The sequence below is a fragment of the Mytilus edulis genome, chromosome 10 (genome assembly GCF_963676685.1).
Source record: "Mytilus edulis chromosome 10, xbMytEdul2.2, whole genome shotgun sequence".
Lineage (NCBI taxonomy): Eukaryota > Metazoa > Mollusca > Bivalvia > Mytilida > Mytilidae > Mytilus > Mytilus edulis.
The window spans coordinates 37,206,469-37,230,219 of NC_092353.1; the positions used below are offsets into that span (position 1 = coordinate 37,206,469).

Consider the following 23,751-nt stretch of genomic DNA (forward strand, 5'->3'; position numbering starts at 1 on the left):
TACTGAGGTCAGCGGTCTAAAAACTGTGTACAGATATCTTTGTCTAATAATGTGAATGATTCCATGTGGTTTACATGTAAAGGTATCATAGATTGTAATTTTGATAGCTTGGAAAATATATGACTGTTTTATCATTTTTGTAGGAAATATATGTAGGAATTATCGCAAACATCAATATATGAATAAGAGATAAGGGGAGGGGTTAACCCTCCAAGACATCTGTACCTAGACTTAAATGTTGAAATCCGCCTCCCTCATGTATTTTCTGCATTAACAAGTTTATTTTATATGAGCGCAAAAATTAAAAAAAATTTGGGTTTTATATTGGTATCACGTTGTCGTCATCGTCTTCATCGTCATAAGCGTCGTCCGAAGACGGATGATTTCCGAATAATTTCAGTATAAGTAAATAGAAATCAATAAAATTTTAAGGTTTATAACCACTAAAGGAAGGTTGGGATTAATTTTGGGGGTTTTGGTCCCAACAGTTTAGGAATTAGGGGCCTAAAAGGGGCAAAATAAGCATTTTTCTTGGTTTTTCGCACAATAACTTCAGTAAAAGTTAATAGAAATCTATGAAATTTAAACACAAGGTTTATGACCATAAAAGGAAGGTTGGGATTGATTTTGGGGGTTTTGGTCGTAACAGTTTAGGAATTGAGGGCCAAAAGGGTTCAAAATTAAACTTTGTTTGATTTCATTAAAAATTAAATTTTTTGGGTTATTTGATATGCCAAATCTAACTCTGTATTTAAATTCTTAATTATTGGTCCTGTTTTCAAATTGGTCTACATTAAGGTTCTAAGGGTCCAAAATTAATCTAGTTACTTAGATTTTTTATTTTGAGCCCAGTTTTCAAGTTGGTCCAAATCGGGGTCCAAAATTAAGCTTTGTTCGATTTGGACAAAAATTGAATATATGGGGTTCTTTGATATGCTGAATCTAACCATGTATTTACATTTTTGATATTTGGGCCCTTTATCAAATTGGTCCACATTGAGTTTAAAGATTTCATCAAAAATTGAATTCTTGGGGTTCTTTGATATGCTGAATCTAACCATGTATTTAGATTTTGGATATAGGACCATAATAGGAAATGTCCAATTTAAATTATTTATGCTCTTAGACCACATTCATTCTGTATCAGAAACCTATTCTGTGTCAACTATTTAATCACAATCCAAATTCAGAGCTGTATCAAGCTTGAATGTTGTGTCCATACTTGCCCAACTGTTCAGGGTTTTGACATATGCAGTTGTATAAAGCTTGGCCCTGTGGAGCATCTGGTTAGTTCCTGTGTTTGTGACCTGAAGGATGCTTACCCCAAAATCTATTGGGATCTTCCAATATCAACTGATCTGTAAGTGTTAAATGTACCACAAGCCCTGATTTATAATTTAACTCACTTATAAGTCAAACCCCAGCTCTATATCTACAGGCATAAGGTAAACAGTGCAGACAACTTGTTATCATGGGAATTGTCACCAGAGACAAAGTAATGTGGCTTACCTTTTACAAGGCTTTATTTCACAAAAGAATCAAAACACTTAAAAATAGGTACATGTGGCTAAGCAACAAAGCATTAATACTAATTAAAAGAAAAAACTTGTGGGCTTAAGATCACATCCATTATTTTATTGATTTTGTATTTACATTGTGACAATTACATTTACATTATTCGTTCAGTGTATATTCACTTGTTCTTATACAACCGCAAAAAAAATTTGTGGTTTATGTCTTGAGTTAGCCATTTCAATTGATATTTTATAGTGTGTCTCTATGTTTTGGTGTTACACTATTGTTTAAGGTAAGGTTGAAGGTTGGTACCTTTTATAACATTTAATCCCCTTGCATTTTTTTGCACCTTTTCTAAGTCAGGAACCTAATGTTCAGTAGTTGTCATTTGTTGATGGGGTTTAAGTGTTTCTTGTTTTTCAGTTTTTATATCGATTAGACCATTGGTTTTCCTGTTTGCATGGTTTTACACTTGTCATTTTCGGGGCGTTTTATAATAAAGCTCCTTGTTGAAGATCGTACTTTGACTTATAATGGTTTACCTTTACAAATTGTGACTTAGATGTAGAGTTGTTTCATTGGCACTAGTACCACATCTCATTCTATCAAGAGTCAAAATAATTTGTCCTCGGTCAATATATTTTTTACATGTCAATGTATCTCATAGGCTCATAAGAAGGTTATTATACATTTGTAATTGTATAATATCAAATTTGTGCAATGCTATTATTTTTAAAGTATTTTTAAACTTCCTTTAATGAAGGTTTACCCTTAAAAAATCTTCTTACTTTAGGTGAGTAAAATTGTTATGTTTTTAAATGTTATAGTTCTTTCAATCCTGAGGGTGAAAAAGTGCAACTGATTTCAGAAGAGAATGTGTGTACATTTCATTACAAATTTTCGAGATGGTAAGTGTTATATAGTCAGTGATTGTATATCATATATATTTATACAGTAAATACAGCAGTTGATAGAGGCAAATTGAAGACATTTATACCTCATTCTGTCATCATTTTTTTTTTATTTTTAAGATTAAGTTTGGTCTCTGGTGGATAGTTGTCTCATTTGCAATCATTCAAATCCCCTATATATTTTTTTTTAATTGGGACCAACAAATGTTGATGATGCAACTATTAAGTTCAACAAGAGTGCACACACAGAAATGTCTCGCCTTCTTTACTAATCATTGATATTATGTTGGTACTCCTAAATCTAAAGCTTTATTACGACTGTCACATAGACTTAACATGAATCATGAAAATGAGGTCAAGGTCAGTTGAACCATATGCCAGGCAGACATGTACAGCTAACAATGCTTCCATACAACAAATATAGTTGACCTATTGCTTATAGTTTAAGAAAATAGACCAAAACACAACCAGGTGCTCCGCAGGGCGCAGCTTTATACGACCGCAGAGGTCGAACCCTGAACAGTTGGGGCAAGTATGGACAAAACATTCAAGCATGATACAGCTCTGAATTTGGATTGTGATCAAATTTTTGACATTACATGGTTTTTTTTTACACAAAACAAATGCCAAGATTTTACAAATCAATTAAAGATTTCTTCTTCAAACTTTTTAAATCTAAAATTAAATAGTTGACACAGCATAGGTTTCTGACACAGAATGAATGTGGTCTAATGAACTTAAAAGGTTTTTTTTGCCTTTGAGCAAATCACTATGCTGTTGAATATTAATCCTCTCAAAAAAATGTTTGAAGAAATTTTCTTTTTATTTATGAAATCTGAAATGAGAAAAATTTAACCCCCCCCCCCCCTTTTTTTTCACATCCCCTTTTCCCTTTTTCAAAACTGATATCAATTCAAATTTCTAATGGAGTTTGCAACAATAACTACTCATTTAAATACATCATAAAATATTAAGATGTAAAAAAACTGCTTGTTATCACTGAATGGTAAAGATTATTTAAATTTATCAGTTGGTAGTAAAAAGTGTATATACATTGTATATTGTATATAACAAAGATTTAAGTTGATTCTGGACAAAGAAAGATAACTCCAATTAAAAAAAATTCTTGCTATTGCACAAATAGGATATTTCTTGCTTACTATTCTGGACAAAGAAAGATAACTCTAATTAAAAAAAAATTTGCTATTTCACAATATTGTGCAATTAGATATTTCTTGCCATTGCACAATACTGTGCAATTGAAAAGACTTGCTATTGCACAATACTTAATATAATAATTTTAGATCCTGATTTGGACCAACTTGAAAACTGGGCCCATAATCAAAAATCTAAGTACATGTTTAGATTCAGCATATCAAAGAGGCCCAAGAATTCAATTTTTGTTAAAATCAAACTTAGTTTAATTTTGGACCCTTTGGACTTTAATGTAGAATTTGAAATTTGAAAACAGGACCAAAAATGAAGAATCTACATACACAGTTAGATTTGGCATATCAAAGAACCCCAAGGATTCAATTTTTGATGAAATCAAACAAAGTTTAATTTTGGACCCTTTGGACCTTAATGTAGACCAATTTGAAAACTGGACCAAAAAAACTTCAATAATCAAGAATCTAAGTACATTTTTAGATTCAACATATCAAAGAACCCAACCGATTCATTTTTTGTCAAAATCAAACTAAGTTTAATTTTGGACCCTTTGGACCTTAATGTAGACCAATTTGAAAACGGGACCAAAAGTTGAGAATCTACATATACAGTTAGATTCGGCATATCAAAGAACCCCAATTATTCAATTTTGATGAAATCAAACAAAGTTTAATTTTGGACCCTTTGGGCCCCTTTTTCCTAAACTGTTGGGACCAAAACTCCCAAAATCAATACCAACCTTCCTTTTATGGTCATAAGCCTTGTGTTTAAATTTCATAGATTTGTGTTTACTTATACTAACATTATAGTGCGAAAACCAAGAAAAATGCTTATTTGGGTCCCTTTTTGGCCCCTAATTCTTAATCTGTTGGGTCCTAAACTCCCAAAATAAATACCAACCTTCCTTTTGTGGTCATAAACATTGTGTTTAAATTTCATAGATTTCCATTTACTTAACCTAAGGTTATTGTGCAAAAACCAAGAAAAATGCTTATTTGGGCCCTTTATTGGCCCCTTATTCCTAAACTATTGAAACCAAAACTCCCAAAATCAATCCCAATCTTTCTTTTGTGGTCATAAACCTTGTGTCAAAATTTCATAGATTTCTATTAACTTAAACTAAAGTTATGGTGCGAAAACCAAGAAAATGCTTATTTGGGCCCTTTTTGGCCCCTTATTCCTAAAATGTTGGGACCAAAACTCCCAAAATCAATACCAACCTTCCTTTTATGGTCATAAACCTTGTGTTAAAATTTCATAGATTTCTATTCACTTTTACTAAAGTTAGAGTGCGAAAACTAAAAGTATTCGGACGCCGGACGACGACGACGACGACGACGACGACGACGACGACGACGACGACGCAGACGCCAACGTGATAGCAATATACGACGAAAATTTTTTCAAAATTTGCGGTCGTATAAAAACTTAACACTAAGCAATGAACCTTGAAAACCAGGTCAAGGTCAAATAAAACCTGCACGACTGACATATAGATCATAAAATATTTCCATACACAAAATATAGTTGATCTATGACATATAGTATTAGATAAAAAGACCAAAACTCAAAAACTTAACTTTGACCACTGAACCATGAAAATGAGGTCAAGGTCAGATGACATCTGCCCGCTAGACATGTACACCTTACAATCATTCCATACAACAAATATAGTAAACCTATTGCATAAAGTATGAGAAAAACAGACCAAAACACAAAAACTTAACTATAACAACTGAACCATGAAAATGAGGTCAAGGTCAGATGACATCTGCCCGCTAGACATGTACATCTTACAATCATTCCATACAACAAATATAGTAGACCTATTGCATAAAGTATAAGAGAAACAGACCAAAACACAAAAACTTAACTATAGCCACTGAACCATGAAAATGAGGTCAAGGTCAGATGACACCTGCCAGTTGGACATGTACACCTTACAGTCCTTCCATACACCGAATATACTAGACCTATTGCTTATAGTATCTGAGATATGGACTTGACCACCAAAACTTAACCTTGTTCACTGATCCATGAAATGAGGTTGAGGTCAAGTGAAAACTGTCTGACGGGCATGAGGACCTTGCAAGGTAGGCACATACTAAATATAGTTATCCTATTACTTACAGTAAGAGAGAATTTAACATTGCAAAAAATCTGAACTTTTTTTTCATGTGGTCACTGAACCATGAAAATGAGGTCAAGGACAATGGACATGTGACTGACGGAAACTTCGTAACATGAATACAAAATATGAAGCATCCAGGTCTTCCACCTTCTAAAATATATAGCTTTTAAGAAGTGAGCTAACACCGCCGCCGCCGGATCACTATCCCTATGTCGAGCTTTCTGCAACAAAAGTTGCAGGCTCGACAAAAACTGTTAAGTTCAGAAGTTATTGCGATGTTTTTATTATTTTGAAAAAAGCGATGGGGTTATGTTTGCAATAATTTAAACTCATATTTTGAAATTTTTATATGAATTAAACAGGATTTTTCTCAATACCGCAAAATTAAATTCACATTTTAGTCCAAAATAACCAAATGCAATAATAAATTGAGGCAATTATTTCTGAATTTACACAAGTTTATATTTATCAACTAAATCATAGATTGAAAATGCTTTATTATGCATACTTTTTTGGTTAAACAAATAATGCAACAAAATTTTGTTCTTGGCAACAATTCATAACTGGCTTTACAAAGAAATACTGCACCTTATCTGTTACCAGGTGCAGTTTTATTGACGATTAAAAGGTGGCAGTAATTTCCCTTTCAAGATACTTAAAAAAAAAATGTGATCATATAATAAAAATAACCTAAATTATATCAGTGTTTTCCCCAGATATTTCTTTTAGCATCCTGGTAAACGGGAAATGGAAAAACCTTCTTTTTTCTAAAAATTAAAGCATCACATCCATAACATAATCTATAAGAAAACTACTTCAGATAGCATCACATTTAAGATTATAGCATCACATTACCATGATGCTAAAAGACCCTGGGTAGAACACTGTAAATTATATCATTAAAAACTACCTAATTGCCTAACACTATTTATATATATATATATATTTAATATAATATATAGAATACTGACCATTAAAATTAACAGAAGGAGTACATGTAATATGCTTAAAAACATAAAAGTTCTTTAAAAACTCAAAAGTAAGAACTAAATTCATACATAAACTTTTCAAGCTGAATTATGAATGACCATAATGGTGAAATGTGGTGCTTATCATAAAAATAAAGATTTTGTTAGAAGTGAAAGATCAAAATATTAACATAATTTCAAATTTCACTCTTGGAATCATCAAATAAGTGTAATCTTAAGATATTTTTCTCTGCCAAAATTTATGATAAATGCAAGTAATTCCTGAGAACAAAACATTAATTGAGACAAAGAACAGAAGGTACCAAAACCTAGAACATGAAAAATCTGATATTTTGGAAAGGAATGTTTACAAGCAAATCAGGCAAATTCCTGAAAAGATAAAGCATTTGGTTTTGGATTAGAATTAGAATATAATAAAACAAATTCTTAAAGCTTTCATATACAATTTGATTTTGAAATGAATAAAGTTGTATAGAACTTTGCTAAATTCAAAAGGCCCCACATTTTCTGCTATAGAAACACATTCAATTAATATACACACTTTACATACTTTAACAAATAAACTGTTCACAGAGATATGACTCGCCTTTTTGTAATTTTGATTATGCAAATGTTGAAATCAAAATAGCATTACTTTAACATCTTACACAAGTTATGCAAATATTCAAATTCAATGAACCATGACTGAGTTACATGGCTAAACAATCTCCATGTAAATGAGATGTGCCAATGATAATACAACTGCATACCAAATAATATTGACTAATTATAAGTCGTTCCCAAACCTAAATACAAACATTAACTTGTAAACTATGTAAACGTTTCAAAGTCAATGAACCATGAAGAGGGGATGGGGCTATATAATCTCTATGGAAACGATACTTGCAAATGCCAATAAATTTGCATACCAAATAAAATTGACTTAACATTAGCAGTTCATCTTAAACTGATCTAATCACAAACTAATACATTTAAACTAGGATAAGTTTCAAAGTCATTAGACTGTGACTGAGGGGCGAGGCCAAATATTCTCCATGGAAATGAGATGTGCCAATGCTTATCCAACTGAATACCAATTAACATTTGCCTACCACTCATGGTTCCCCTTGAGATGACCTAATCACAAACTAATACATGATAAATAAGAAAAATTTTCAGTCAATAGACCATGACTAAGGGGGCAGAGCCAAATTATCTCCATGGAAATGAGATATGACAATTCTTATACAACTGCATACCAAAAATCAATGACCTACCACTTGTGGTTCCCCATAAACAGACCTAATCACAAACTAATACATGTAAAATAAGCATAAGTTTCAAAGTCAATAGACCATGACTAAAGGGGCAGGGCCAAATCATCTCCATGGAAATTAGATGTGCCAATGCTTATACAACTGCATACCAAATATGATTGACCTACCATATGATTCACCATAAACTATACCTAATCACAAACTAATACATTGTTGACGCTGTCGCCGCCGCCAGAAACATCATACCTATGTCTTGCTTTTTGACTCCGTCAAGGTGACAAAAACTAGTAGAACAAGAAAAGTCAAGACTGAAAATACATTGGATACACAATTGTATAATGTATCCTAAAAACATAAACATTTTGAGATTTTTGTTCTCAAAGGTACAGTAGGGATGACATACTATAAAGTCATAAAATAATGCAACAATACAAGATGGTAATCATTTTCAAGTTGGAAGTTCAACCTAGCTCATATTGAGATTTGTGCAAACAACAGGTACAATACTGATCAAAGGATTTATACTGCTGAAATAATCACATAAAATTCTTAATTTACATTAGATGTAATTTAGTACAAGAAATCAAGTAGTTACTATTTTTGTGCAAATGAGACATTCACAATTATGAAAAAAATATTCTTTAGCACATTACTTTCAATATCCACAACAATTAAAGCTCACCTAATTCAGTAATTGTTCACTACCGGTACATGGAATAATACTTTCACATAGTGCAAATCACTAAAACAATAATCCACAAGGAATGATATTTAAAGTCAAAACCAAGCAACAGAAAAATTAATGTTTCTACAATATACATGATATATTCAAAGCTGATTTTGAACATTTTATGTTGAAGGTCTAGGTCACACCTGAAAATTTGTCCACTCAACATTTCTATTCATCAGCTCATCTATTAACAATGGATTTCAATACAAGACTCTTCTTCACTCATCTCTATTATACTTTTTTATATGTTTTACAATTAATTACTATTTTATCATAAAAATATTTAGCAGTTCACAGTACAGTTGTAACTTTAAAATGACATCACTGGCACACATGCATTTCTCTTTATTTCAACAGAATCATTCGGACACCAGTTATGATTAAAAAAGATGAATCAAAGTTTAAAAGTACAATGTAATTTCAATATTTCAATTGTTTTCAAAACTTCAGACAAGAAATCATTCAAGGAACTAAAAACTAACATATATGTGCAGAAAAAAACCCAACTATATAACAGATGTTTTCAACATCATTTCAACAAAAGCACAAGAGTAGTTAAAGAAACCCTTTTTATTTAACATACCTAGAAAGAAATATACATATAGGTTTAATTTACTAACCAACTCTATCCATGTGCATGTATAACTCATCTGACAACTAGTACAATCTTAACATTAATACTGATGAAAGTTAAATGTCCCTCTTATTTCTACTGGAACTGGAAAATCTTCTACCAAATGATATTCTTAATGGTTAAACCTCTTGCATTAACACGTCCAAAGGAGAAGGTGCACAAAGGGTTAAAATCGCCCCTAAATTTTTAATGTTTATTTGATTGGGCCAAACGATAACAAATTTAAAATATAAATACTTATGATAAGACTATTAAGACTAAAATATACTTTTTTGGCCCCTTCCTTTAACTTTTTTGGAGCTTTGACCCCTTGAATATACATTATTTGAGTTTTAGGTCATTTTTGGTCAATTTTGTCACAAGTTTTAAGAGTTTTTGGCATAATTAACATTGGCCGCCATCCACGATCCAAAAAGTTTTTATATTGATGAATACTATATCACATTGGGAATCTTTTACAAAACATTTGATCTTAAGTGGCGGCCAAATTTTTCTTAAAGCTTTTAGGTCTGAAAATTGCCCAAAATCATCAAAATTTGACAAAATGTTCAAAATGGGCCTAATTTGGAATGTATTATGTACTTTTATAGAAGGAACTGATTTATTGAGCATTAAGACTTTTGAACTAGACCTATTTATGAACCCATTTGTGAACTTTTTGGTGTTTTATGATAAAGTTGATTTTTTATGCCATTTGGGGCCATAAGTGAACCTTGTCCTTTGTTTCTAAGTGAACAAATACTGTGGAATATTGTTTCTTCTGGTATTCAAAATTCCAAGGACTTTGATTTGTAAAGGTTAATCATCAATGGAGCTAAACAACATACCAATGTTTTATATATATAAATTATAGGCTGGTAATAAGCAAAATTAGTTTTAAACCATGAAATAAAGTATCCCTGATTGTAATACAATGGGAGATTTGGTGTGCTGTAAAACCTGAATTAACTAACCACCATACAAAAGTGTACATTTTAAAACACTCAATTCTTTGTCTGGGAATACCTGCATGTTAATACACTGGTGTTCCACCCAAGTAAAAAGGCATATTGGACCCAAGGACTGTTCTAGATAAAATGTACAGGTGTCTTTAACCACACTTTTTCAGATGCCAAAACCATGGAACTTTAACCATACATCTTTTATTTTTCTTTAGGCTAAAGTAGATTCAAGCCCCAACCACCAATACATTTCAAACATCTAAAAGACAACAGATAACTTTTCTGTATTATTCACCAAGTATTTGGAATTTCAATATTCCAGCACATATCACAAACAGAAATAAAACCTGATATATCAGGTAAGACTTTCTTTTAATTGATTGCATCACAGTAAATAATTAAACTATTAACAATTAAAATATTCTTTAAACAGCAACAACTTCTAAAACTTAAAATTGGTACATGTATCATTATTTTTTATATCCTCAGTATGTAATATAAATGTGTACATTTTATATGTATAATAGTCTATATAATGTTTACAAAAAATCTAATCGTCAATGACAATGATAGGATCAGCCTCCTTTTGATCATCTATATTAGTTGTATTTTTCTTTGCATTATTAGATATGTTCCCAGCCTCATTTTCATCATCTTCGTCACTATCTAATGATATAAATACTGGTTCTTCATTCTTAACAACAACATAATCCATTGACGCTTCCTGTTTGACTGAATTTTTATTGATATCATTATCGTTTGTTGAAGAAGTAGGCTCATGTTGTCCAAAAGATGAATCGCCAAATGGTGCCATTGACTGGTTTGAAAAATTCATAGTTATGCCATCATTAATACTAAGTCCTGTCGTAATCACATTTTTTCCTGAAAATCCTGAAGTATTTTCTTCTTTTACTTTAATCCTTTCTTGAGTATTTTGAGACGTAGGTTCGTTTGAATGAGTTTTTGACATACATGTATTTGTTTGAGCTGGCATTGCCTCTTGGACATTTGGATATGGTGTTATGTCTGTAAGCTGTGAATTGTTTTGACTGTATGAATCAATCATTGTTGAAACATCTGTCGCTGGCCTAGATGAGCCTAAATTTTGTTCGAGCTGTTCTAACCTGGATGAATCTGAAGTGGCAGTGGAAGAGGAGGTATTTATTAGTGTTGCATTTTGTGGTGGCAATGTTGATGTGATTGAGTTATATGATGATGAGAATGGTACCCTGTTGTACTGAGGTGGCGGTACATGACGAACACTACTGCTAATAGTATAGGGAGGTGGAGGAGATCTCATACAACTGGTTCCCTGTGATATATTAGAAGGGGGAAACAATGGACTCAACTGTCCGGCATTAAACTGAGGTCTCCCAGCACTAGAAGTTGGTACTTTGGTAGACTGAATATTTGAAGCACCAATTGGCATACCAAATGTTGGCATGTTCAGTTGTATGCCTAAAGCACTAGTACTCAAATGACCTGGTATGATATTAACATTTAAACCAGCAGTCTGTATCGATTCATTCAGTAGTCTTTGTTCCTCCTCAGCCTTTTGCACAAACCTGTCTTCATAGGGAACACATACACCATTTTCAACATTGTCAATTTCAACAACTGGTGACGACAAGTTTTCGTTTTCATCAGCTCGATATAAACAAACTGGTATAGGCACTTCTGGATCAGTTGATTGTCTATGTTTTTTATGTGGAATGAGTTCATCCTCATCATCTTCATCACTTGTTCTAGATTTCGCACTTTTTCCCTCCTTATGAGATAGATGTCGTCTGCGAGATTGCCCTCTACCTGAGTAATGAGATTTTGGTTCTTGAGGTTTGTGTTTATCTTTGATTCTTTTATCAAGTACTGATATTTCTTTTTTATCAAGTACAGACATAACATCGACTATGGGTATAGAACAAGGTGAAATTGAATCCTTCTTTTTGTCAATGCTTTTTTTCTTTTCTGATTCTTTTTTGCACAAAGTCTTTCCTTTCAGTTCATACGTGCTGAATTTCCAAGTTTTATTACTTGCTGGAGGTGAACTTAATGCTTTCTTACTACCTGCTAGCGATACTGATGGAGATTTTATTAGTGATGTGTATTGAACTTGCTCAGGGGTTTGGCACATTTTTTTCTGAACCTTCTGTTCTTGCACCAGTTCTGGTGATTGGCTGCGTCTTTGAGGAGTGTTCTGCCTCAATGCTACTTTCCAATTTCTAACACTAGGTGTGTTTCCTTTATCTCCCGAACGTGGTGATCTATTTTTATTATTTGTTCCTCTTCTTCCACCTCTACCTTTCCCGACACCTCCCCTTCTGACCTGTTTTACACGTCCTCCATCAGATTTGGACGGCTTTTCCTCACCTTCACTATCTGAGCTACTGTATCTGTATGCATCTGTAGAATCTAAGGTTGTGTCTTTTACATAAACTTCTACAATGAATAAATAAATTATATAATTTTTTTTATCAATTAACATTTATCAATTAACAAATTTTCCTGAAAATTGATCTTTTTGTAGATCTGTAGGACTTTATATACTTATAATTAAAATATCATTCTGAAAATGAAGACTCCTTTACTGGTAAATTTAGCTAATGTTTCAAAGTTAGTGTCGCTCACCTTTGTCTATTACTCTATGTGTATATTAAACAAAGGACACAGTTGGATTCATCATCATGACAAAATTGTGTTTTGGTGATAGTGATGTGTTTGTAGATCTTACTTTACTGAACATTCTTGCTACTTATAATTTTCTCTATCTGTAATGAACCTGGCCGTTTAGTTACAGAGGAAAATATTTTGTAAAAACTTACCAAAATTTACCAAATTAATGAAAATTGTTTAAAATTGAATATAAAGGGCAATAACTCCTTAAGGGGTCAACTGACCATTTTGGTCATGTTGACTTATTTGTAGATCTTACTATGTTGAACATTATTGCTGTTTACAGTTTATCTCTTTCTATAATAGTATTCAAGATAATAACCAAAAACAGCAAAATTTCCATAAAAAATACCAATTGGGGGGCAGCAACCCAACAAGCAGTTGTCAAATTTATCTGAAAATTTCAGGGCAGATAGATATTGACTTGATGAACAATTTACCCTGGAAAGATTTGGTTTCAGAGTTATAAGCCAAAATCTATATTTAACTCCTATATTCTATTTTTAGCCATGGCAGCAATCTTGGTTGGTTGGCTCGGTCACCGCACACATTTTTAAACTAGATACCCTAATAATGATTGTGGCTAAGTCTGGTTAAATTGGGCCCAGTAGTTTCAGAAGAGAAGATTTTTGTAAAAGATTACAAAAATTTACTAAAAATGGTTAAAAATTGACTATAAAGGGCAATAACTCATTAAGGGGTCAACTGACCATTTTGGTAATGTTGACTTATTTGTAGATCTTACTTTGCTGAACAATATTGCTGTTTATATTTTATCTGTATCTATAATAATATTCAAGATAATAACTGAAACGGCAAAATTTCCTTAAAATTAACAAATCAGGGGAGAAGCTAAAAATGAATAAAAATTAAAATCTATCATGTATTTCTGGTAAGTTGTGAGTAAATTTCTTACTGCTTGTGCATTTTTTCCCCAATACTAACAGATGACAGTTAGAACTCAAGACTTTAATTAGTTTATTCCTGTTTTGACTTCTATATATGTTTATAGATGAGATGAAATCAATCTGACTTGTTCAGGTCAGTTTATGTTTTTCATTATTTTTCCATGATCTGGTATATTTTATTCAAATTGCCACCTTTGGTCTATGATCTTGCAATTTTGACTGTCTGACATGACAATCAGAAATCATTGAAGGGAAACAGTAACCGATTACGTTAACTTATTGATTGTTCACAGGTTTTGACCAGAACCTCGCCCTTCCCCAGTTTCTCAGCCTCATACAAAAAATTTATATTTTTCTGACATTGACCTAATATTGTATATTTATTGACTTACCACCCCATCTCCCATGTCCTTCCTTGCCACACAGTTTTAACTTTTGTATCCATACTAACAATTTGGCAAAATCTTGTCTTTTTAAAGATGCTCTTGCTAATAATTTCAAAACCTCAGTCTTTGCATCTGTGAGATCTGCAGGAGAAAGAAAACTTACCTATACATGAGTTATGAACCAGTTTCTGGTTTTTGTACTAATTCATAAATTGTGCATACTGTGGATTATTTATTTTCGTGAATACCAATTTTCGAGGATTGAGGAAAATTTGCATATTGGGCAAAATCTAATTTAGTGGTTTTGGCAATGTCTACATACATATTAGGAAATTTGGAAAATTTCACCTGTACCCAAGAAATCCACAACCAGGTGCTCCGCAGGGCACAGATTTATACGACCGCAGTGGTTGAACCCTGAACAGTTGGGGCAAATTTGGTCACAATATTCAAGCTTGATACTGTCTGCATTTGGACGGTGATCACATTTTTGACATAATATAGGTTTTGGTCACATCGTAAATGTGGTCAATGATCTAACAAATCTATTGCACAATACTGTGAAGATTTCTTCTTTAAACTTTTGAAAACAAGCAGTGTAAGTGAGGTAATCAAGAAATCAAACATATATAACAGTATTCTTTAAATATTAATTGCATAACCTCCCTAACACTGCTTTTAAATTGTCTAAATTGTCCTTTAAACAGAAAAACCTGTTTTCCGCCTATTTTGCCCCTAATGGCTTAATGATTTGAGCCATAACCGCCCATAACCATCCCTTTGTAGTATGGAAACTTGTGGTATAATTTCAAGTTATTGATTGAAAACTACAAAAATGCTTATTTGTGCCCCTTTTTTGACCCCTCGCTAATTGAAACCCCCCTATACACTATAATTCAATATACGTGACTGTTTATATTAACATTAAAAAGCTTATGGATAAAGGAACTAAATGTACATCATCCAAACGGCATCAATAAGAAATACTAAAATTTTTGTTTTTCACTCATTTTTTAGGATTGATATCTCTAAGAAGCCACTTCTCCCAGTTTCTCAGCATTTCAGACAGTCGGGTCACAAACTTGATGACTTTAACTGCATGAAAATGCTAGTGATTGAACAGAACATTCATTAGAGTGATGCCCAGCGACAGGTTCAGGAAAGCTGTGGGATAAAGGAACTAAATGTACATCATCCAAACGGCATCAATAATAAATACTAACAGTTTTGTTTTCAATCATGTTTTAATATTAAAATACACAGTCATGTATATTGAATTATAGTGTTTTGTTTATATTATGAGATTCAGGATTTTGGATTAAAGTCAATAGACCAAAACTTACCTGTATTATCACTGATCTATTTTGACACCTAATATCAGTATTGTTAAAACTTTTGACACTGACGAAGGCCATTTGTTGAGCCGAAATATTTGTCAACACGATTTAATAACAACATTTTCGTATAATAACATCTTATATCAGTACAGTTGTGCAAATTTTTAGACTGATATAATTTTTTCCTTATCTGCATAATATTGTCTATTCTAGACATATACGGTACATAGTTAATTTCCTGGTTGGTCCTTCTATGTAGAGTTAGTTTCTGCTCTACATTTGCATGACTTCGGATGTATCATGACACGAAGATGACAACTAGATGTATCATGACACGAAGATGACAACTATATACTATCTTTTTTTGCTTGGTTGCTCTAAGTAATGTTTGCCCTGGAACTCATTTTATTCTAACCTGTGATTGATGATGCTACTGCTGCTGAAGTAAATGTTTTACGTAGTTTCATAGGTGAATCTGGTCTTTGCTCTACACCCAAAGACCTAGAAATGTAAATAAAATATTAGTATAACACTGTTCAAAGTCATTTTATACTTATCAAGTTATAATATATTTTTTTAGTACAGGTAGAAGACATGTCAAAAGTCTTGTAAGAGTTGTCTCCTATTTGGTCCCTTTTCAGACACTCTTGAAAATAAACTGTTATCACAGAGATATGTCTTTTTGTAATTTTGATTATGCAATTGTTGAAATCAAAGTAGCAATATTTTATCATCTTACACAAGTTATGTAAATATTCAAAGTCAATGAACCATGACTGAGTTCACCTGGCTAAACAAAAGTTACAATCTCCATGTAAATGAGATGTGCAAATGCTAATACGAATGCATACCAAATACCATTGACTTTTTATAAGTCTTTCCCAAACCTAAATACAACCATTAACTTGTAAACTATGTAAAAGTTTCAAAATCAATAAATCATGAAAAGGGGATACGGCTTTATAATCTCCATGGAAACAATAGTTGCAAATGCCAATAAATTTGCATACCAAATATCATTGACTTAACATTAGCAGTTCATCTTAAACTGATCTAATCACAAACTAATACATGTAAACTAAGATAAGTTCCAAAGTCATTATACCATGACTTAGGGGTGAGGCCAAATATTCTCCATGGAAATGAGATGCTCCAATGCTTATACAACTGAATACTAATTAGCATACTAATGGTTCACCTTGGATCTGCCTATGGGGCGGAGCCAAATTATCTCTATGGAAATGAGATATGCCATGTATGTGCCTGTCCCAATTCAGGAGCCTGTAATTCAGTGGTTGTTGTTTGTTTATGTCAAGGATTTGTATAGTATACTTGTTTATGTGTTACATATTTGTTTTTCGTTCAATTTTTTTTTTTTATATAAATAAGGCCGTTAGTTTTCTTGTTTGAATTGTTTTACATTGTCTTATCAAGGCCTTTTATAGCTGACTATGCTGTATGGGCTTTGCTCATTGTTGAAGGCCATACGGTGACCTATAGTTGTTAATGTCTGTGCTATTTTGGTTTCTTGTGGACAGTTGTCTCATTGGCAATCATACCACATCTTCTTTTTTATATTATACAACTGCATACCAAATATAAATGCCCTACCACTTGTGGTTCCCCATAAACTGACATAATCACAAACTAATACATGTAAAATAAGCAAAAGTTTCAAAGTCAATAGACTATGACTGAGGGGGCAGGGCCAAATAATTTGTATTGAACAGTATGAATTCAGAACATTTTTTTTCTCATTTAAACCTTTTAATACAAATCTGAAAAGGTTTGTTTTATTCACATAATCAAAACAACTGTTACCTTACACCTAAAGATTGGCAATATGATATATTTTCTTTAACATAGCTGAAATAATTGAAGGTTTATATAGAATACATTTTAAAAGTATTTTTCAATTTCAATGTGTAATAAAGTTTAAATACCATAAAAATGAACAGAAAATATTGAGGTTTGAGGTTTATCTTAAATAAATTTTTGTTTTCACTTACACAAGATTTTTCTTGAAGGATGATAAAAACAAAAAAATATAACCACAATAAATTTTAATTTCTATTGATTAAACTTTCACTCAATATTTATCAAAATTTAAAACAAAGTTATTAATTTAAACTATTAATGGTGAAAAAATAATATCTATGACCAGAGAAAATCATTGCTACACTACACACACCATTTGATTAGCATTATTTAAGCAATAGACGATTAGATGTTATTTGATATCTGTAATAAAACCGTGAGTATGAAATATTCAAATGTTAGAAACTATCTGTAGAATAAATATACTAGTATTTGTCACTTGTAACATTGAAGTACATCTCATAACATTTTGGTTGAATGGGTTTGAAGTAAAAAATGTTTTAGGTGTAATACCACCATTGATTTTCCCCTATTAGTCTTTGTTAAATTTGCACTTTTCAAAAAAATGTGCAGAATTTATCTTTGTTTCAAATAAAGAAATACTTGGCATGAGTAAAGTTTTATCCTGTCCAGTACTACAGAAAAAATTCCACATAACATTTCATTGCATATAAGAAAATAACCATCATTGGAAGTTAACCAATCAAATTCCTCCCCTTAATTTATCTGTGTACAAGGTTTAGTCACCATGTAACCTCAAGATTACAAAATTTTCTATAGAAATCCCAAATAAAAAATAATGGTGTTTTGAAATACCCAAGACATATGTTTATGATAAGGAAATGTTTTTACTGCAATAAAATGTAGGATTAATAACCTACAACTGTCAAATTCAATGGAATATTTTTTTAGACCTACTTTCGTATACAACCGGATGTGACGTACCATGATTTGGTGGTACAAATGTATTACACCTAAAGAAGACATTATTGTTCAATAAACTGAATGTAACTTTTTTCCTTTGTAATACTGGTTATTTCAAGCATTTCTGTCAAGTTTTGTCATAATCAGTTCAATAGTTTGAGAAAAATCTAGTATAATGAAAGACGACATCTACAGCGATTCGAGCAAAATTTCATCGACAAATTCAAACCAAGCCGCATCAAGATGAAATAGAGTGTGGACCAATAAATGATCAAATATCTATCTTATCTGCCTACAAACAGTTAAATATGATACACAAGATGATTTTAGGAAGATAAATACCACTAATGAACCTCTTTGTCTTCTTTATAAGGTCTCTTTTGGTCAATTTAGACCTCTTATTTCCTAAAAATTTCAACTATGCAGCCCAATAAATAAAAATTATGGAGTAACTTTCACTCATTTATGGTAAAAATGTTATAAGAAATGAGTAATTGAAGCATTTTAGCAGATTGAACAATCCATATAAAAGTTTACAGTCTCCAATGAGGTTTTAATAAGTCCTTACGTAAAAATTAAGTTCACGCCGCGTTCCAGAGAGGGACTTAAAAGGCTTCTCTTTTAGTAAATAATTTGTCATTACGACATTAAAAATAATTTCATCTACTTATAACTATATATTTATTTAAGTATTTCCTCGGAAAATGTTCTATAATAGCAGAATATAAGAAATAAGGAGACCCCTCTCCTCCCCCCCTCCCCCCCCCCCCCCCCCCAAAAAAAAATACACTTATAGTATGGCTTGTTCTGACAACTGAATATTCATGGTAGAGTCCTATTTCAAGACAATTTTCTCATAAAATGTGTTTTGGAGACTCAATCCACTCAGAATATTTCATATTTTGTAATATTTCACTTAAATAGCAAGAAATTTTAACACATGAGATTACTCACAAGGTCAAGGGTGCATGTACAGCTTCCCATAATAGGTGTAATACCACCATTGATTTTCCCCTATTAGTCTTTGTTAAATTTGCACTTTTCAAAAAAATGTGCAGAATTTATCTTTGTTTCAAATAAAGAAATACTTGACATGAGTAAAGTTTTATCCTGTCCAGTACTACAGAAAAAATTCCACATAACATTTCATTGCATATAAGAAAATAACTATCATTGGAAGTTAACCAATCAAATTCCTCCCCTTAATTTATCTGTGTACAAGGTTTAGTCACCATGTAACCTCAAGATTACAAAATTTTCTATAGAAATCCCAAATAAAAAATAATGGTGTTTTGAAATACCCAAGACATATGTTTATGATACAGAAATGTTTTTACTGCAATAAAATGTAGGATTAATAACCTACAACTGTCAAATTCAATGAAATATTTTTTTAGACCTACTTTCGTATACAACCGGATGTGATGACCATGATTTGGTGGTATTACACCTTTAGACTTTTTTTTTTACCAGAAAAAATTATCCCTAATTTCGAATTAATTTTTTATTTTAGAGAACCTGATCTCAACATACAATAAGCCTGAAGCTGTGAAGCAAGCTTTACATATCACAACTGGATTCAAATGCAAATTTTAGTTTAAGTTACCCCAGTGACCACCATTTTCCTATATATATAATGTATAAGAGAAGTGATGTGACAAGCATAAGCCTTTCAAAAAGGGCTAGTCGACTCTTAGCTGATAAAAATGAATAGTGCTCTCGCTTTGTAGATTAATTTATTTACTAGAATAGCCACGTGCATCAATCAACAAATTTTAAAACACACATGAGGTCACACATTATGAAGTAGTATATATCGTTTAACGTTGTTGTTGACGAAACTCCAAAAGATTCGACTATTTATAGATAAAAGTTACCTGTGTACCAATATCATGAATATGCATGATTAATGACCAGGCAAAATCTAATTGCTAAAATAGAGGACAAATCCGATACTCTACAGGATTGAAGGACATTAACTAGGTTTGGATTGTCCTAACTAATCAATAAACTTTGATTATTCACGTCTCGTAATATCTTCCAATCAGGTAGCAAGAAAAATTCACGCACTGATTGTCCATCGTTCAATTCTTAATATCGACTCCTACGCTAATGAAAGATCACTAGTATATAAAGAAACATAGATCCCTAAAAGAAAACTGCAGTGCTGAAATAGTGTTATATATTCTGTAGATGTATTCAAACTTTTACAGCCAATTTCTAATATAGAACATATAGGAATAGTTGAAACCGAAAAATAGATTGCAGAATTGATGTGTATCAGAAATTTTATTTCAGTGGAGGATGCCGGAGTGCCTTGAAAAAACCAATGACCTTTGATAGAACTGACAATCCTAGTCAATTAAGGTTGTAGTCAAGTGCACCTCCACAAGCAGGGTTCAATCACAACTCACAACTTCAGTTCATTTTTTTTTATTTCTAATTTTCCAGTTATTCTCACATAAAGTTACAAAAGAAATCAAGAGTAAAATTATTTTTTATTAAATTTCAATATATTTAAATTTCTTTCTTGTACAAGTCAACAAGCAATTTATTTTTGTGAGACAAAAACCAATTAGAAAATAAATCACAGTGAGTGAATATCATGAATATGTAAAACTTTGATCTTTCCTATTCAAATAGATCAAATGTTTTTTGAAAATACCGAAATTAAATAACCGTGAAGTGGACTAGAAAGGACAAAAAGCTCGAAAAAAAAAAGAATCGGCAAAGATAAGTTGGTTTACAGTATCAACAATCCTTTCCCACAAGTTTGGATAAAATATTTTAGTAATTAGCAGATTTTAATTCCCTCAAGGAATCAAATAAGCATAAATGTTGATGTCTAGTGGTAGTGATAGACTAATATATGTGCTAAACAGTACAACTATGATATACTTCAAGCATACCTTCAGAACATTTATTCTACAACATTTAACTTACCACTTCTTAGAATCACTGTCGATTCAACCATGCATAGAAGAACAGAAAGAAAAAATTAGCATATAAAAATACTTACTGAGATCATAATTAAATATCACATTCCTTTTACCCTGTAGAGCCTTATATCAAAAGAAATTTCTAACAATTTGATGTTTTGAATAGAATTTTTAGGCATCTGACACCAAAAAAAAGTCTTATTATACACCTGGAAAAAAACATGTTTTTTATAGTAAGAGAACTGTGATGTCCTCTTCAGGTCATGTCTATGAACCCTTACTGATTACTTTATTTCATTCATATTTTATTTTGTACCTTTAAAGCCCAAAACTAATTTCACTCCTTTAAGAGACTTATATCTTTTTTTAATAATCTGGAAAGGTTTTCATTCTAGTGGTTTTGACAAAATTACCTCAATACATGCAATTATGCTGTGTAAAAACAGATATGCTACATCACAATTTTAATAAACTTGCAAACAACTTAATTAAAGCTATGTTCATCTATTTCAACATTTGCATTTGTGTTACCTGTGGCATCTCCCATACCGTAGCTAGGTTGTAGAAATATTGTATGAAATATTCTAAATAATATGTCTCAATATATATTACCTGATTTCCTTCTGTGATATCAAATGCCTTGTTCTGTTCCTGTCCTTGCTTCTCTCATCTTGTTCAACTCTTAAGATAAAACAAAACATATATATCTCTAGTAAAATATGTGTATCTACTATGCATGTAGAAAGAAACCTTTTAATTACTAGCTAAAATACAACATGCCTCTTATTATACTGAATGGTCAATATAACAACAGGATATCTTACAAGTCAATGTGTTAATTGTTTCCCTTAAATTGGACTATATGTAATGTGCAAATGAAGAAATGGCAGTGCCATAGTAGTTTCAAGAAGAGGAAACAGGTCATTATTTGTATTTCATCCTACTGGTTCAAATCCTATGCTAATCTTGGTTTGTTTGTTAATAAAGGTGTGTCTTTAATATGGAAGGCAAGGCAGAAGTTTTCCCATGTAAAAAAGAATTTTGATTCAAATTGTGTAGTCATGACCTACATTTTATCAGAGGAGGATATTATTGATTCAAGTTGTAATCATGACCTACATTTTATCAGAAAATAGTAACGTTGATTCAAGTTGTAACCATGACCTACATTTTATCAGAGAATGCTAACTTTCATTCAAGTTGTAATCGTGACCTACATTTTATCAGAGGATGTTAACTTTGACTCAGGTTGTAATCATGACCTACATTTTATCAGAAAATGGTAACTTTGATTCAAGTTGTAATCATGACCTACATTTTATCAAAGGATGGTAACTTTGATTCAAGCTGTAATCATGACCTACATTTGATCAGAGGTTGTTAACTTTGATTCAAGTTGTAATCATGACCTACATTTTAACTGAGGATGCACACTTTGATTCAAATTGTAGTAGTGACCTGTATCTTAACAGAGGATGCTGACTTTAATTCAAGTTGTTGTAATGACCTACATATTATCAATGGATGATAAATTTGATTCAAGTTATAGTCATTATCTATATTTTATTAAAGGAATGCTTACTTTGATTCAGTTGTAATCATGAACTTAATTTTAACAGAGGATGCTAACTTTGATTCAAGTTGTAGTAGTAACCTACATTTTAACATCTAGGATTCTAACTTTGATTCAAGTTGTAATCATGACCTACATTTTATAAGAGGATGCTCACTTACCTTGCTTTAACATAAGACAGGAGTACTTTTGATCTACATATATTGTTGGACATCTGACGAGGATCTGCTCTAGTCATGTGATACAGAAGGGGATAAAATTCCTTCTTCACCGATCGTATCTCTTTTGCAGCATCATAATTTACTGTTACCTGAAGTAAATTTATAAAGAAGTATGGTAAGATATGCAAATCATTACATCAACAATATTTACAAAGGGCTTTCATAGACTGGACCTGTTGACAAATCCATTTCAATTTTTTAATCAAATATTGTTCCATATATAAACATGACCAACATGACCAATGGTGCTATTGGACATAAATTTTAAAAGAAAAAAATAGATCAAATTATGCAGAGCACAATTTTTAACCAGAAACCGGCAATTACTGACAATTTTTTTAAATTCAAAGTAGGCCAATTATTAAAATTAATTGATAGATTTTCATCCCAAACCGCCCCTCTGGAATGGTCCTGCCCCGATTTTTTTTATTTTAAAAAAAATTACAATTTCCCGATTCTGTTCATGTCCGTTATCGTTGTCGTTTGTGTCCAAAAACACAAATTGCTGTATGCCACAAATGATTCAGTAAAAAACAGTTTGTTTTTTTATTTTATAGTATAATACAATGACGTTTACTTTAAAGAAGTTTCTAAAGCGGCAATTGTACATGTATAACAGTGGTTGCCAATCAGAGATA

At 31.8% G+C, this 23,751-nt stretch overlaps 1 protein-coding gene across 1 annotated transcript in view; it reads right to left on the bottom strand.

The window, feature by feature from the left end:
- Positions 1–9,257: 9,257 nt before the first annotated feature.
- Positions 9,258–23,751, bottom strand: part of LOC139491062 (titin homolog) — a 62,995-nt gene continuing 48,501 nt past the window's right edge. The window contains exons 16-21 of the mRNA XM_071278341.1: positions 23,054–23,202; positions 21,932–22,000; positions 21,324–21,338; positions 15,994–16,079; positions 14,248–14,382; positions 9,258–12,713 (exon numbers count right to left, since the gene is read on the bottom strand). Coding sequence (XP_071134442.1) covers positions 10,828–12,713; positions 14,248–14,382; positions 15,994–16,079; positions 21,324–21,338; positions 21,932–22,000; positions 23,054–23,202 — 2,340 coding nt within the window. The 3' untranslated portion in view covers positions 9,258–10,827. The remainder of the gene's footprint in view (positions 12,714–14,247; positions 14,383–15,993; positions 16,080–21,323; positions 21,339–21,931; positions 22,001–23,053; positions 23,203–23,751) is intronic.